Source organism: Chlamydotis macqueenii, chromosome 4 (genome assembly GCF_036417535.1).
Source record: "Chlamydotis macqueenii isolate bChlMac1 chromosome 4, bChlMac1.mat, whole genome shotgun sequence".
NCBI classification, from domain to species: domain Eukaryota; kingdom Metazoa; phylum Chordata; class Aves; order Otidiformes; family Otididae; genus Chlamydotis; species Chlamydotis macqueenii.
Genome location: NC_141559.1, coordinates 74,151,061 through 74,168,992, shown reverse-complemented (window position 1 = coordinate 74,168,992; position 17,932 = coordinate 74,151,061). Strand labels below are relative to the sequence as shown.

Here is a 17,932-nt window from a genome sequence, read left to right as displayed (position 1 = left end):
AGCTGCCTTCAGGCATCCACCTCCCCCGGTACGGGGTCCTTCACGGGCTCCAAGTGGATCTCTGCTCCTCCGTGGACCTCCATGGGCTGCAGGGGGACAACCTGCTCCACCATGGTCGTCACCACAGGCTGCAGGGGAATCTTGGCCAGGAGCTGCAGCTCCTTCTTCACTGACCTTGGCATCTGCAGCCGTTCCTCTCACAAGAAAAGTTCTTCACAACAGGCAGGCAGACACCTCTCAGAATCTCTTCACATCATCCATCTCCTCTCCTCTCCACTTCTTGCAGCTGGGCCGGGCCGAGTCGGGCCCAGTTGGCTGCCTGGTGAGAGGCCAGAGGGTGAAGCCTGCAAGGCCCACGAGGCCCATGCCTCTTCCTCTGTGCCTCTGCCCCCACTCAGCTTCTTCACATCTTCTCTTCTCTTTTTTTTTTTTTTTTTTTTTTTTTCCTGTTTTCCCCTTCTTAAATGCATTATCACAGAGGTGTTATCATGGAACATTCTGCTACCAATTGGCTCGGCCTTGGCCAGCAGCAGGTCCGCCCTAGGCCCGGCCAAGTCCACTGAACAAAGGGGAGCGACTTCTAGCAGTTTCCCGCAGAAGCTACTACCTTAGGGCCCCCCCCTACTAAACAAAACCACATCAATGCATTAAGGAATAAACATAATACAGTGCTGTGGATTGGAATTCAGCTGAAATGTCAGCTGAACGCTGATTATGAACATTGTATTTCTATTAAATTGTTCTTAGGTAGATAACGAGTCAAGGTAGGGAGATAAAAAGAATAAAATTAAGTATATAACAGATGGATACTGAAAATGAACACAGCTGTCTGACAACTTAGCTTTTATGATGAAAAACAGGGTTTCTTTCATGCATTTTGAAAATTTTTGTTGCAAACCTATGCAGCCTGATACTTCTGTTCCAAGCTTAGGAGTAAGCTTTCAAGGAATTAATTGAGAGCAGTGAGATAGAAGAATCTAGGCCATACTCTGTTCGTTGTTGTTCCTGAGGTTGAAAATAATTTATAATTCACAATTTTTTTTTTTTTTTTTTTTTTTGGGAAATGTGTTGCCAGCTCTTCAGATGTAGGAAGACAAAGTAGGCTGTGATACTTTTATTGAGCCAATAAAGGAGTGTGTGCTGAACACTGTCCACCATAGATATGTCATACCTCACAGGGCCAAGCACTGCGATAGAAGAGCTGTATTGTAATGAGAAACTGATTAATAAGACCCTGCCATAATATGGCATGCTCTTTCTTAATTGTGCTTATTTTGTAAGTGCACTCAAAATAATTCCTTACGGGAGGAAAAATAGGAGCTCAGAAAAAGTAAGGTGATTAAAATACGTATTGCATTTGCAAGCTAAACCTTGGCCTTAGTGACTATCTGAATTACTAGGGGCCTGACAGGAGGGGGAAAAAAAAGTCACTGTGGTGAAACCATGTGCTAATGAATGATCCAAATGCTGCTGCTTCGTGCTCTGGGATGAGTAGGACCAGCGGGTTCCTCTTTCCTGTTTTAGGGTGACAGGAGTTGGTAAGTCCATGCCGCAGTGACCCTCTAGTCCAGCTTTTTCTGTATTCCTGATTTGCTTCCCCATGCCTTCTCTGACAACTGAAATCTGGGAAAACTACATACCTCAGCCTTCTAGAACACAAAGGTGAGGGACCTTATTTGCAAACAGTGATTATTTCAGCTCTTCATTTAAAAAAAAATATTTTTTTTCCTATTAAGGAAACATAGTATGTGACTTTAATTCTTGGCCAATGTAGATCTTGAGCTTCAGATACATCAAGATTTTTGGAGCAAATATATGTAAAGCATCTTTGAAGGTGCATTTTTCAACAGACAGACACTGAGTTTCCTGGTAGAGGAAAATTATAATGATTCTAGCTTAACACTTCTGCATTTTTAAGGATATGAGGCTTGGCTGGAGTGGGCCTGCAGCATGGGAAGGTGAATAATAGCTCAAGGAGGTTAGATCCTCTGTGATTATTTTGGGCTCAGTAAACAGGCATCTTTGCGGGGCAATATTTGAACAGTCACTGTGCTTGAATGCATTTCTAATTTTGAGTAATTTTACTACTTCTGAAGTTGACTGTTAGAGAGAGGAGCAAGTAAGCATTTTTAAGCATCATCTTCAGCTTTTATGTATTGCAAATAATGCTGTTCGTATAGCAGAAAACATATGAAATCACTTTGAAAACTGAAGAGTAGCAAACTTAAAGAAGTTTTACACGGCAATTACAGAGCACCAGAAGTCTTTTATTACATTTACATGAAAAAACCTCCTGGTGCACTTACAGTATTTCTCCTGTTAACCAGAAGCTTTGGATGGTCTTTTAAGCAAGGTATCTGTTTTCAAAGGAGGAGATGGAAATGGTGCATGGCTGAGTGGTACTTCATAATAAAGGTAGTTTAAATCCAATTAGAAGCAAGAATTTATCATAGAGCAGAGTGTTTTCTTCTATCCTACCTCCTTGCCAGCAGATTTAATAGCCCAGACCTGCAGAGTTTGTGACCTACTCCATGAAGGCAAAGTAGAGGCTGGGCAGGAGGAAGTGATCACCCGGTGAATGCAGCGTAGTGTTGCACGTCTGCTCACTGGCCATGTTGTGATAGGTGACAGGATTTGAAAATGTAAACTGTCTGGGCTCAGTTTATAGCACATACTCCAGCTTCCCTCTCTTTTGTTAATTTTTTTTTCATGGCTCTTTCTTGTAGCACATGTGCTGTAAACTGTGCTTATTTTTGAAGAATGAGCAAAAAGAAAAGCCTATGAAGTTAGAAAAATGTTTCAAATAGTGATTGTCTTCACTCAGCTACATCAGACATTTGAGTCTAATCATGTGTAGGGATGCAAAATATTCTGCAGCATATTTTCATTTTGTCACATCTTTAATATCTTCTTCCTCTTGCACGCTGAGGATAGTGGCACAGAAATAACCCTCTTGATGAGCTACTCGGTTTTAAGAAGGACTTGAGCAAGTCAGCCACACAGAACTGGACGGCCGGGGAAACTGAAAATATTATTCTTAGCAATCCCTTGTAATACAAAAAGGGTGATGGAAGGGAGCATCTCTGTCCTGCTGGATGCTTTATATGTTTAGAAATTTTTCTTCCTAACTTACTTTTTCCATTTCTGCAAGTATTATCCTAGGATTCATAACTGTGAAACAAACCAGTTTATATGGTAGCTGTAAAGAAGGAGGAAGAAAAATATCTAGGTCTATCTCTGTTGAGATGTGTTTATACAATGCAGTTCAAAACTTCAAAAAAAATTCCATGAGAGATTTGACTATGTAAATATTTGTTAGTTGCCAGATTTGAAAATGAGGAAAATGCAACAGGTCAAATCCTGAAGCATTAAAATAGTTCTTTTAAACAAGCTCCAAATGTGAAAACTTCAACTTGACCATAAATGGATTGGAATATCTTACTGTTTTAAATCTCCTTTTCTGTCCTGTGTGCTTTTCACAAATCCTAAAAATGTTGCTTAAAAATCCACATTTCCTCTGGAATGATTTCTGCTGAATTATGTTAAGTTTTTGAGGGAGAAACCCCGCCTCCCCAACTTTTGTGATGAAGCTGCAATTAGCTTAAAGCTGTAATCTTTCTTCAAATTAAGGTAAGGCTTTCAGCTGCATAAAACATATTCTGATATGCTTAATAATGCAGAGACAGGATGCTCAGAGGTAAGAAAAAGGAAGATCAGTTACAGTGAAAATATAAGTAAATCAGCTAGTCCAGGGCTGTCCTATAGTTGTGTTTATTTTTATCAGCAGTCTTGTTAAAAACAAAATTTCAAATAACGTTTTTAGTGGTTATGTCCTCGCCAAGGCATGTAAAGGCTCTACAATCTGAACTCATTTGTTAAAGTAAAAAATCAGTTTCTCAGTAGGGTATGCTTGCAAATCGTTTTTGTGGTGTTGAATTACCATATATATGCTCTTGTGTGCACAAAGACTACAAAATTAATGGCTTTAGTTTGGTTGTGCACTCGGGGATAGGTGTTTATTATTTTTCTAATACATTGTCCTCCTTTAGTGAAATAATCTGTGGCTTTAATTTAGATTTTTTTTTTTTATAAAAGTGTAGGAATAAGCTTGCAAATTATTAGATTTAGAAAAAAAATTGTATGAGTATATACTTTATACAGGGGAAAAAAATAAGAAATCGCTGTTTTCTTTAGGTTCCTATGTCGGGCAGATTTCTTAGGTATTTGAGGCTGCTATTTATCTTACAGAATTTCTTCATGTTGCATAAGAATTATGATAATTTTTGGATGCTATTTTAAAAACAATTTGCAGAGAAGTGTCTCACCTGCTCAGAGACTATTCATCAGTTTAGAAGAGAGCGTTAATTTTATGCCTCATCCCCAACTCCCAGCAGCACGTGGCACAGCTGCCCTGTCACCGGTGGCAGGGTTACTCATAAGCACAGCCTCCTACGTTCTTTCTGTTAAGTACCATTTACTTGCACAAGAAGTTCCCTCAAAAATATTCATGTGGGGAAGTCAATGCCACTCATCTTGATTGAGGTGCCCACAGTAGAGACAAGACATCCGTGGCTGGATAGGGGTAATGCTAACTGAACAGGTAGGAATAATGCTGATTAGTTTGCTGGTTAAATAAAGGATGGAGATGTGTGTGTAGACAAACCACACTGCATGTGTACCACTCTGCAGGTTTCAGAGTCGCTAGCTCTTGTTTCCTCAAACTTCTGCATCTAATGCTGTACCTGGGGCAGCTTCCTGCTGATCTGAATGGGGCTGGGAAAGGAGACTGACTGTGCCACCTGACGTGCCCTCGGTAAAGCTTTCCTGGCTGTAACACTTGGAACGGTATTTCACAAGAACCAGCTATGACCTGGATTCAAACCCCGTGGACTTTGCCTACCCTTCACCCTGCCCCAGTTTATGTATGCATGTCTAAAACTGGATGGTGGACTACTGAAGTGGAATATGGTTCTTCCCAATAACTTTAATGGGTTTTGGATCTAGTCTGATGAGATTTTAATATCCACTTTAAATTTTGTGGTTGCCAAAACTACATTATGGATTGCAAAGGAAACTCCCCGCTCAGCTTTCATTGCCATTTTATTTCTCAGTTCAAGACAACTGTCTCTGTGAGTAAGGTAGTACTCACCACAAACAGGGAGGCCAGTACCTGAAGTTTTATAGAAGGCATCCTCTCTTTCTAAAGAAAGAAAACAACAAAATTAGATTATAATACCACAATCTCAGGATAAAGAAATTAGAAAAAAAAAAAAAAGAAATATTGCCTAAATGAAGAACAATGACTTGTAATTCTTATTGAAACTTTTCTTGATGTTTCAGAAACATCTAAGAAGAATGCTGATGCACAGCAGATATCTAATAATAGCAGCAGATATTTAGATTTAATGTGAATATCTCTCTTTGAAAACAGGTGGTGCTTCTGTCATGGCAGCTTCTGGGTCTTTGAAAGTGCATAAAGGGCACAGTCTCCAGGCTGGTAAGTATAAGTGGTTATGCGGTATTTGTGTGCATGTAAATTTAAATTAATTTAAACTTCAATTATTTTAAACTTCAGAAAATGTTAAAGGTAATGCATGACTTGATTCCCTGTTGTAAGACTTAGGTGTTTCTTTGGGTTTTTTGCTTTGCTGGGTTTTTGCTAGAAAGGCATTGACAGATGGGATAAGTTTGGAAGAGGCAGTGACAGATGAGATAAGTGTCAGAGCATAGGCAGTAATCTTATTCACAGCAGTAAAATGCTGCCAGCACTTTAACAAAAGACACCCACCAAAAAAACCGTACCTCAGGCCATGAGAAATCCTGTACCCTAGCAACGACATGTTGGGGAAAAACCCCCACCACATTTAAAGATACTTCTTCATGAGAATTGAGAAAAAAACAACACCAGCAGATAAAATTATAAGTGTGCGTCGTTCAAAATTAATCCCAATATGTTAATTCTATGGGCATAGCATTTTGGCTTGCCTTGTTTGAACTGAGGTGGAGTCTGAGATCATGAGGGAACATGGGCATCTTTTTTCAGCCTAGTGGTCTGGAAGGACCGCTGATGTTGTGTAACCCGGCTTCTTGCAAAGACAACAATTTGCACTTGAAGGCAAAGTTATCTTTGGAAGGGCTAGTTTAAGCATTTTCTACAGAGCTTTGTCAGAAATCAAGAAGTTATCTATCATGCTGGAGGTGGAATTTTAACAAGAGTCTTCCAGATGCTCCCATATCACCCACGCACTTCTCCCTGATTCATGCGTTCAAGACAGCTTTGCTCCCACATCGACGTACAGCAAAACACACTGTTGACTTCAGCGGCCTTCAGTGTGAATACTTGTAAAAATGTCCTCATGTTTGTTTCCCTAGTGTTACACTCATTAGAAAATGTTGGCATGACCACTCAGAAAAGTCAACACTAGCCACTGTTTATACTTTTTAAGATTATTTGGTATGATTATTCAGATTAGAAGGTTACAAGTCAAAACCAGAAAATTATATGCTTTCATTGTGCAGATTCCTAAATCCAAAGCTGTTGATGGTGTTCGTGTATTCTAGGTCCTAAAGGTGGTTATGAGATGCTGACAGTTCCTGCAGAACCTGGGACTCCTACCAGCCCTGAGGAACCTGGTGAGTACGGATCTTTGCAGCCAGTTGCATCACAGGGCACTAACATCTCCTGTTTCTTCTTCCTTTTTCGCTGTGGTCTCTTCTAAATGTTTATCTCTGAAGTGTTGCCCTTCAAACATGTCAGCTTTACATGCATATTCATGCACACACACACACACACTTATCCTCAGGGCTGTATTTACGGGGTTGGGTTTCTTTCTGTGTTATTGTACATTTCTGAGAATGGTCCCTCCATAGGGTAGAAAATATGAATAACTAACACTTGGTAAAGAAAGGCTAAAATACCACTTTCAAATATAATTTTCTTCTTCCTTCCCCAATATACTATTTTTTCCTTTCTTTCCCCCCTCATTTCAGTTCCATTGCAGCTTCTCTTCTACTCTTCTCTTTAACTGTCTTCTTTTCTTCCTGCCTTTTCCCCCTTTCTCTACAAGCAGTCATGATATTCTACCAATTCTTTCAGAAGTTGTAACCATGTGTTTTGGTCTGTTTTTTTCTCTCAAATTCTCTTTCCGTAATGGTCTCAAATACTGGTCCTCTGACCTTTTTTGGTAAGCATCTTCTACCTCTGTCCACCCGGAACAGACTGCTGAAAGCACTGTCTTTGTCCATGGCGCTCCATGTGTGCTTTGTTTTCTTAGTAGGAGACTCTGAGCTTTTGACTGTTTTATTCTTTTCAAATAAACCTTTTTCTTCAAACAAATACAAGCCAATTTTTAGTGTCTAATGAGTTTTTTTTTTATATATTTGAAGGAAAATGAAAAGCCAAGTATTTCTGTGTTTACAAAGAAAGCACAGTTTCTATTGAGACAGCACAGACTAAACAACAGAAGACTTTTCCTTTCCTTCTATTCCAGTTTGCCCAACTTTGTTCTTGTTTTTGTTTTTTTTTTTTTTCCTTTGAGAAGAATATTTCATTGTTGCTGGAGTTTCTTTATTCTATGTGTTTCTGTTGCTTTTCTTCCACAAAGCCCTACCAATTAACATGTTTTTCTCCATGTGTGTTTTTTCACTTCTCAGGAAAATCACTTGACTTGTCTGCATTAGGTATGACATTCAGTTCCTGAAACCTTTCAACTACTTAGCTCTCTAGAGAAGTTTGCTAGTTTTCATGCTAGCTAGCTTTGAGGAGACTTCACTTAAACTCCTGCTACATCAGTTTAACACCATATAGAAAGGCTTTAAAAATTACCTTTTTCTTCATGACTAATCATGACTCTGTATCAGGCCTTAAGATTGTCATTTGCTTACAACTTTAGCTATTTGGGATGTAAATTTTCAGTGCTATGGTTCTGCTGAATCCCTTTTGGCACAGTCAGGCCAAATTCTTTTGAAATACTTTAGACAGAATAATTGAGAATAATTTCTGATAATTACATTTGATGAAGATAAAGAAATTTCTTCTGTTTGATTTTTTTTTTTTTCTCCTCATTTTTTCTTCTCATTTTCTCATGTTTTCTAACACCTGACTTTGGAACAATAACTTGAAGTCTGACAGTCAGAAAAAAGTTCGGTTACTTTGTGGATGTTCCTATGTTTTCTTTATGAAAATCTGTCAGAAAATTGGCCAGTTTTCAAGGCTTTTAAAATTTTGGACTCCACAGTAGGCTCCTTTGATTTAAATAGCTTAAGCCTGGAGAAATTCCATTATCCTGGAACCTGCTGTAGCCTCTCACAACTCTTACTGTTGCCTGACTTTGTATGAGCTATCTCTGCTGTTCATAATACAGTCCAAGAAGAAGAAAAAAAGTTCCCCTTAATGGTTTTTCACAGCTGCTGTTGGTTGGATATAAGAAGTAATTGTCTCCTGGGCTCTAAAAAGCCTTGATCACCTACTGCCTCTCCATTCACATCTCAACGCTGTCTGAATGGGCAGAAAACAAAAGCAGTGATTTGGACAAATAAAGTTTTAATATGATTTTTATGTGGGGACAAGGAAAGGCTTACTGGGAGACCCTCAGGGAAAAGGAGAACGTGAAAGTGATACCATTTTTCCTGTGCACTCCTCTGTCCCAAGTTAACTTAACAGCAGGAAGTGTTAAAGGGTAAGAACTTCAACTGAACTGGACAGGGAGGTGAGTAGGACAACGAAAATGTGACTCAAAGCCTTGCCCAAGCACACGGGGAATACAGGTTTGTATTTGGGTCTGCTGTAGCCTAGGTAATTCTGGGAAGTTTTTTGTTATTCCTGGACTACTTTAAAGTAGCTCTAGAAGAAGTCTTGAGAATTCATCCAGTAGACAAAAAAAGTTGTTTTTCAGTCAGAGTCACTTTACAGAAAACTGTTTCCTTACTAGGTGTTAGTCTATCTCTATTTTAGAATTTTTTAGATGCAGAAATTCTTCAGCTTCTATGAGATTTCCTCTAGTGTTCTTGTGATCTTTACTATTAGAAAGGTTTTCCCACTGTCTAATCTTCTTCTTTTTTTCCTGCAATTGAAGTCTTTTATTACTTGGTCTGTCCCCACTTGGCATCATTCCTGTCTTTTTCAGCTGAGCACAGGGAAGCTGTCAACATTGTCTCCTTAAACTTGCCTTCCCCTTGCTTTATAGCAGTTCTTCAGTCCCTGTTTTCGGGATGTGCTTTCTGAACTTCTAGTGATTTTGTTTGCTCTGTTGCAGATAATATAATAGTCCACATCTTCCTAGAAGAGATTGCTTCATAGAAGGCTTTACTAACCTGAGTTAGAGCTGAAAACCTTGGGAGGTAGTGTTGCGTACGTTGCTTCTGTTTAAAAAATTCTGCATAGTGTTTGCTTTCTGTCACACCAGTGAGATCACTGGCTGTGGTCTATGGTCTTCTGCATAGATCCCACCTTGATCATTCTCTCAGGATCTTTTCTGTAGAAACTTTACTCTTCTCATGTCCGATCTACACCTGTACCATTTGGCAAGCTGTTGCTGCTGAATGTGTGCTTTCAGAACATTTGATGGAACATTGCGTTTTTATGAAAGGCATCACTGGTCATTGCAAACAGTGTCTATAATAACTTGTTATTTATTGTAGAAGGAGCAGTAGGTTATTCAGCTGATATTCCTGCATCAGATCGACCCCACAGCGAGACAGCCACCTATGTTAATATTCCTGTCAGCCCTACTTCCAAAAAACAACTTCATTACATGGAACTGGAACTTCAAGAGCCCAGCACAAGCATTAGAGGTAAGGAAGGCTGAAGTACTATTTAAACAGCAAAGGAAGCAGTAATGCAGACTGTATTGGGAATCTTAATTTATCATCTACCCATGGGCTCTTGCTAACAGAGAAGTTGAACCCCTGGTACATTTGTGAGGCAGTTCTTGTAATTGCCAACTCTTTTGGAAAAGATTTTGAAGTAATGAGGTTCTTTAAGATGTTGCATCCTTCTGACAGGTGCATTGTGTATGTACTCTTTCTAAAGTGAACATTTCTGTGACTGTGGATTTTGACAGACAGTAATTTGCTTCTTGTTCTCAAGATTTTCATCACACATATTAGGTCTACACTTGCTTAATTTTCCTTGCTTGCCTTCAGAAATAGAGCTGTGGGTGTAGCTGCACAGGGCTTGCTCCTGAAGATACTGACTTGAGCCATGCAGCAAATGCTTGAGAATAGAACCCAATGTTCTTCTATCTGCTGTCCATGAGGGTGTATGAAAGTGCTGCAGAGAGGAAGCCAGCCCAAGTATTTGATTATTTTTTAAAAAAATATTCTTCTGTCTGGATCTGTGTATTTTACTTTTAATGCTTAACTTGGACAATTAGCACATAAATATGCATTATAGCTACCGTGTACTGTCATTTAGAGATGCATTCCTCCTTACAGAAAGTCCCTGATCAGGATCTGGCATTTAATTGCTCACACTTGGTATTAATGGGTTTTCCATGTCTAATTTTCAGCTATTGAGATTTTATTTTGTATACTTTTAATTTTAGCAAGTCTATTGACTTTGAAATGCTAAGACTTTCCTCTTAGGTTGTTTATATGGCTCTAGTTAAGTAATTCTAAGCTTCTTCCAGACTTTAATGCCGTTCTCTGTACAACACCCTGTTGAGATGTAAAAGTGATGTTTTATCTTCATTTTAAAGACAGTGAACCAAGGCATTAAGAATGAAAGCCCATTTCCATAAACTGACATAAACTTTCCTAAATGTCAACTACCCTCCCATGCTCAACTTGTATAACTTTGAAGGTGCCTTTAATGACCATAAATATTTTGGTTTTTCATACTAAAGTTTTCACAACCTCCAGAGTTGTGTGTCTGAACCCGTACAGAACTGTTCTGTTCCTGAACAGGCTGAGCAGCTTCTGTCTCCCTTATTGCCGATTATTGGACTAAACTGTCATTCTGTCTGAGGCTGAAGGTGGTTTAGGCACAGAGTGCCTAATCCAGACAAAGAAGAATCCCTTCCAACTGCCCGGCCAATGGTGTTTTCTTTTCAAATACCAGGTGTTATTCACTTACTTCCTAATAACCTGCGGATGAAGCCTCCCAGAAATGGGAGAGCTGAGTTAATTTTTGTCTTCTACTGGGAGGTGTAGAGGTGGAGATTCAAACCTGGGGCAGAAATGCAAGTGGTTCATTTTCTTATTTGAAGAAAACTAGATAGCAAAATACATAGATAACAAGGCTTTTGAGGTTTGGTTTGGTTTTTTTTGTTTGTTTGTTTTTTGGTTTTTTTTGTTTTTTTTTAATTGTGGCTATCATCTTACTCCTTTCATAGAGCTTGCTGTAAAGACCAGACCAAGATCATCTGGGAAATCTATGGAAGGAGTGTCTTGATGGCTTAATGCTTGGGTCAGTTTTACCCAGGAATATATGAGGAGTATAGTGTTTTACATGGTGCCATTTGGTATTTCAGGGAGTGGATCATCCCGGTATGCACAGATTGACATTGCAGCCACCGAGACAGCCCACAAAGTGGGAACGCAGCATGCTCAGTGCCGGGAGGAACGCTTGCAGGAGCTAGAGCAGAAGAAGAAAGGGGCTCAGCAGTGACCTGTCTAGGAAAGAACTTTTTGCTCACCATAAATTGGTACTAATTTATCTTCCAAAAGATTCACATTTATTGTAAAAAATACTCATACAAAAAGCTGCCATTGCTTATAGCATTATACCAGATTCATTCCAATACGCTGATTCCTAATTGGAAAGCTGGTAGCATGAGGTGTGAGGTCTTTCTTTTTATTTTAATCTGTTTGTAAAGTCCAGGGTTTTTTTTCATACGCAATGACAGATGTAAGTTATGTTTTTCTATAATTCAAAAATCCTGGAGAACCTGGAACCAATTCCAGTGTTTATTAAATGGTGGCATTTTCTTTAAAAATAAAGAACTTGAATGTGTGCAGATAAGGGAACGTGAGTGTGTGTGTGGTAGGTGTACACATATGTTTGGAAATGTATGTATGAAAGCACACATTACCGGTAAAATATATGTATATATCTGAGTGTATAAAATATGTAAAACTTCTATTAATATATTAATGTACTCTTACAAAAGCAAGAAAATTCAGTGCCTGATTTTTGGCAGGCACAGTTTTGTTCAATTTATATGGTTATTTATGGACATGCTTAACTTTACCTATGGGTAATTCAGTTTTATACCTCACCAACAGTTCTGTAGCTTTGGCTAAAGTTGCCCAAATTTAAAAGCTGCAGTGTCAGGGATGCATATGTGTATGCATACAGACAAGAGCACACACAAACAAGTTAGTTAATTTAATTATGCCTATAAACCAAAGTAATGTGAAGGGACATTTTGGGTGCTTCTGTTCTTGGAAACCCTGTTTTAGACACCATAGGCTTTGATTTCATAGCTGCTGAATACCTGTAATTCTTAGCAATTTTCCTGGAGTTGAACATACATATCGCTTTGAAAATCAGGTTTCAGGTTTCTCATGCAGAAGATCTTAAAATCAAGGTACTCAAATGGAACATTTACTTTTGAAAACAGAGTCCTTTATTTATATCTCCAAAACCACCCCTAATGTAAACCAGCATCAAAACCAGATCATCCACCTTGAAGCTAAAATTTTCATTGAATAATTCTCTACTGTCCCTAAACAGCGTAAAACCAGTTCTGTGTAAGAGCATGAAGTCTTCAAGATGCAACAGAATTGAGGCACAACAGGTTGTTCTGTTGTAATATAGGTTTATCCAGGAGTCTTTGGCATCTTGCTTTTGTACAGTGAGGCTATATGATTCAAAACTTGACTTAGTTTCTTATGTTGCATTGTCTATGTAATTCTTGTGTTCTATGTATTTGTCCTGATACAAAATGTTATTTAAATAAAATGTGGTCGCAGTGACACTACACTAACAAAGCAGTGTACTTATCAAGAAAACTAAATTTTGACCTGCAATAACATAACAACTTTGACTTCCAGAAGTTATCAGGAGTGATATCTTGGGTATTATGGTTTTTTGCCTATGTCCTCTTAAAATACAGTATCACAGCCCAATTCTGTTTTTCAGACGTGCCTTATAATTCAGATTGGTGAGTGTTAGTTTTGTGCCAGTGAGGGTTTCACTAAGTGACTTAGAAGGAGAGGCGGGTGTTTGTTTTTGAGGCAGAATTTAACCTATAAATTTATTTGAATGTAGCCTCAATAATAATGTAAAGTATCAGAAATCTCTCAAGTAAATAAAAATGTGTTTGAGAGTTGACAATTGCCATTGTCATCTGTCCTGTGCTAAGATGTACTTTTCTGTTTATCAGCCTAGCATACTTCTGAAGGGAAAATAAATGTCTTCCAAGATTCCCAGTTTAAAAGATTTTTCTTATTTGACAAATGGACAGTGGTGATCTGCTTTGTAAACACATATCCAGTACAACTGGAATGGCCAGGACTTAGGGCTCCCTGGGACCAGGTTTATCTAACCAAACTGCTGTTCAATTAAGGATCCTCCACTGGAGGACTCGCAGGGTTAGATCTCTTGCTATGTGCTTATTTATATTTAATGTTTAAAACAAGTGTAGCTTGCCTGATGCACTGAAATGCAGCGTTTTCCATCATGACAGATAATGAAGATGCAGTATTTTTATCATAAAAATCTATTTACCAGGAAAATACATTACCAGGCTGTCTACAAAGACTGCCTTTCAGTATGTTGCGTTGAATCCTAGACTTGCAGCATGGGTAAAGATTTGACCCGAATAAAGGTCATCAGATTGCTGCTGGCCTTACAGGAGGAGACACAACTTTAAAAATATGTTTTTCAGGTTGAACAGGGCTGTGAATCTGTGCATGCACATGGTTTTCTGTGCACATGTGTTTGTGGGTGCCATAGTAACTTCAGCTAGGATTTGCTAGATGGCTGGATATAAATTTGTACTTACAACCTTTGTTAATGTCAATGTAATTACCCTATAGGGCTTTCCACAAATTAAGTATTTTACTTTTTAGGCTTCTTTTTATCTTTTTTTTTTTTTTCTTTTTACTTCACTTGAAGAGAACAAATAGAACTTTCACTTATTTTTTACATTCACGTCATATTCATGCACTAAATTATGTTTGGGATGCTGACACAGGAGGCCAAACCTGATGGTTGCATCTGTTAAAAACTGGTTGGTTTTGCAGCACCTCGCAGGCCTCCCTGTCAAGTTACAGGCTTGACATTTCTGTGGAAGAAACTAAAGTTTCCTCATTTGAAAAACAGGAGCTCACAGAAATGGAAAATATTTTTTCCTAAATAAATAAAATAATGTGCCTTCAGCTTCCAGTAGTGAACTGGGGAAAATGGAAGTCGAACCGTAATCCCATGAGCAGGCTTGTGCTCACGAGGTACCCTCCATGGGTGAACTCTAGTACTGCTGGTAATGTACAAAAAGTTAGGGGCTTATTCACATGCCTTGCATAAACCTTGTGCGTAAGTGATCTAAAATACAGATTGTGATTGCTAGGATGATGCCAGATTCAGAGCGCTTTGCAAAAAACCCCAGAAGATCTCCCACAGTTTTGAAGATAAATGTGACTCGAAACTTCTGCTGTTAAAAATGAAGGCTTTGCTCATTTTTAATGTAGCATTCTACCAGAGTCAGATCTCCTCCTGCATGAGGAATTAATTGCCAGAAGAACCAAACAATGTGATGTGGCTGATACTTCTGTAAGATGTTCCTGAAATACTTCAACGTGCCAGAAGTGCCAGTTAGGGCGCAGTGCTTGCTGTGATAAGAAAACTCGCTGTCAAGTGCGGTGTTTGGGCATAACGGTCAGTGTGTTGTGTACGTACCTCCTTCTGAGAGTCCTACTCAGTAGGTTACTGCCCAATGTAACTGCTACTTCACCGGGTTTTATGGCGTTGTTCATAAGCCGAACATTTTTATTTGCAAGTATTTGGTGTGATGGAATTTCTCCAAGTTAACATGTGCTGCAGGATGGAGGGATGGAGTTTGGAGGCATTTAATTGCCCAACAATGCAAATAGTTGTCTGAGTTTTAATAGCACTCTGGCACCTAATCGTGGAAAATGCCAGGAGGTGTCTAGGCATCTAAATGTGTGCGAAAATCTGCCCCAAGAGCTGTTTTTAGAAAATAGCTTGGCAAAATTCCTCATTTTCCTCTCTGCTGTAAACAAAACAGTTTTAATTACTGCAGCATGGAAAACTGTACTTCAATTTGAGTTATGAGTGATTGCACTTATTTTTTTTTATGAGGTGCTGAAACATGCACCCTTCAGTAAGTACCTTCTCTAGTTTGTCTGGGATAACACACATATTCCTTGCTAAAGTGACCACAAGAAGAAGACATAATTTTATGGGTTACTAAGCACTTGTTTCTATCAAAATTATGCATTTTTTCAGATGACTGTGTTGTGTAATATTTTTATGTCACCTTTTATCTGGGAAGGTGCTCAGCTCTCATTTGGCCAGTTGTGTAAATATTATTTTGCAATCAAGGTTAAAAGAAAATGTTAATTTAACATCATAGAGGAGTAAGGATGGAAGAATTAGAATTTATTGGATATTTGTAAGGAGTAGCTCTGTATAAACATGTCTTTTCAGTGTAGGTGAATAGAATTAAGGAAAAGTGCCATTTAAAAAAAATTGGATGGGTTCTGATGAGTTCATTTTTATGCTTTCCCTGAAAGATGACAGGCTTCAGGGTAGCCTCTATGTAAGACTTAGGACAGCAGTGAGCAGGGGGTTACAGATTAAAGCAAGTCTCCTGTGGACCTTCCTTTGAAAGGCTGAAACGTAAGTGACAGGAAAATAGGTGCAATTCACATCCTGGATTCTGATGCAATAAATAGCTTCATAAGGCAGTGGGCAGGTTTAGGAAAGTGCAGCTGCCAAGTAAACTTTGAGGTTGGTAAAAACTTTAGGGTGAGTGAAAGTTAACTTTAAAACTTACTTGCTTTCAAACATTTGTCTGCATCAGAGGATCTAGAAATAATTCAGATTTATTATCCCACTGTGTACACCGAGGCGTATGTAACCTCACCGTTTAACTGAAATAACAAGCATCAGCTTATTTGAGGAATGTGCAGAGGGGGGGTAAGATTATAAAGCAAAAGTAGCATGACAGTAATTTGTCTCTACAGTACATTATACTGTTGTGAAATCCCTAAAAAAAAAATGCCTAAAAAGCCCTAGCATCTGCTATTGTATAAGTTAAATTTTACTCATCTGTGGGTTGAGCTGGCAATTTATGGATAGTTCATATACAGAAAATACAGCAGATTGCATGCTCGGAAGGGAATCTGGCCTTTGGATACCGAACTTTTATTATGTAATGAGTTGCTCTGATTCATCACACATCGGTGTCTCTGCTAATGTTGGAACATGTACACTGTGGACTGCCTTCGGCTACCGTAACACTCTGCCCTTTTACTACCAACAGTCAGCAGTACTGGACACAAATTGGGAAGCACGGGAAAAATTCATATTGGGAGTTTGATGGAGAAGAAGGTAGGTTTCAACAGAGAGCTGGAAAGCAACAGTTGTCCTTTGGCAGCTGCTGTACTGAGAGGAAGGGCAGCAGCAGGGCAACAGAAGACTGTGTGAGTCTGTAAAATGCAGTTTGGGCCAGTGCTGGAGACCGCCGGCTGGATTGCTGCTGCTGGTACAAACTGCGGTCGTAGCAAGGAAGTGGAGTTTCCTGGAACAGGCTGAGGTTGCGGTTCTGTCCTCGGGCAAACAAAAGATGTGCTGGCACTGTCTCTACCAGGAATGGAGTAGAAACTGTGTGATGGTTAATGCTGATGCCCACTCTAAAGACGCAGACTGTCATGCTGTACGGGCAACAGCATCTCTCCCGTATTGTCCTTGCATCAAGTCATGTAAATGGCTCAAGCTTGCACTGCATATGCGGTCTAGACCTTGGAAGGAATTATCCTCCCTGTGTGGTTTTTCTCTTCTGTGGAAAGTCAATGAAAGCTTAGTGTGTACGTTGGGTGAGGGATGGTGGTAGCTGTGCCCTGCTACGGAGAGCCCGTGACACAGAGAGCACCATGACTTGACATGAAGGTGCACCTAATTCTGCCTTCAGCTATACTGGTGTCATTTACCACAGCTGGGAGATTTGCTAGAGATGGGTCAGGTCTATTGAAAGCCCAGGAACTGTCTTAGATGTTTTTTTTTTTTCCATCTCTGTGCTTTTTACAGTGAATGCATGAAACTAGTGACCATGAGTGACAGCTGTGAGAATGTGTTTGCTGTGGTGACTGAAGTCCCAGGTGGGCTGCTGTTCAGATCTGCTGACACTAGATGCTCCTTCCAGTGTGCATATCTCTGGCCAAGCTCTCCTTCACACTGACGACATTTGGTGTGTGTACACCCTCTCTTTGCTGTCTGTCTGTCTGGGGAACTGTCAAGGTGCAGGTTACAGCCTGCCACTGGTTGCATCTTTGATTTGGACTGTGTTGGGAACGCCATCTCGCCGTATATCAGCATGGCGCTTGCCCTGAGTGGTGCAGGAAGAGCCAGAAGCAACTGGATCTCAGAAAACCCGGTGGCCAAGCAGCAGAGTTGTCAACGTGAAAATGCTGACCTGCCTACCTCTGCTCTCAGCCTCTGCTGCATCACTGGAAAGCCGTAAGTGGTCAAAGCTGAACAGGATGAGTTGCTCTGTTCCTTGGTTTGAAGGAGCTACGGAGAATTTGTGTTTATTCTCACTGTATGCTTGTGGCTAAGCATGCTCACTCCTGTTTCTTCTGCAATCCTAGATACGTAGTGCAGCAGTACTTTGATCGGGATTTCTGACTGCCCTATTGGGATACATTGGCTGTTTTCTTCTTTCAAAAACTCTAGCACCACTGTTTATACAGATGGCAATAAAATGAGAAGGAAAACAATTCCTAAGAAATCTCTGGAAAACGATAT

The 17,932-nt window shown here is 39.5% G+C and overlaps 1 protein-coding gene across 4 annotated transcripts in view; it reads left to right on the top strand.

Moving 5' to 3' along the window:
* The window catches only part of DOK7 (docking protein 7), a 69,089-nt gene extending 52,588 nt beyond the window's left edge, over positions 1-16,501 (top strand). For 3 of the 4 annotated variants that reach the window (XM_086746696.1, XM_086746695.1, XM_086746692.1), the window contains 4 exons: positions 5,432-5,497; positions 6,562-6,633; positions 9,640-9,792; positions 11,472-13,221. In XM_086746696.1, the coding sequence (XP_086602822.1) occupies positions 5,432-5,497; positions 6,562-6,633; positions 9,640-9,792; positions 11,472-11,608 (428 nt within the window). In that variant the 3' untranslated portion in view covers positions 11,609-13,221. Of the gene's footprint in view, positions 1-5,431; positions 5,498-6,561; positions 6,634-9,639; positions 9,793-11,471; positions 13,222-16,451 lie in introns of those variants that run through there. The other variant, XM_086746694.1, reaches the window with a different exon arrangement.
* Positions 16,502-17,932: the final 1,431 nt, after the last annotated feature.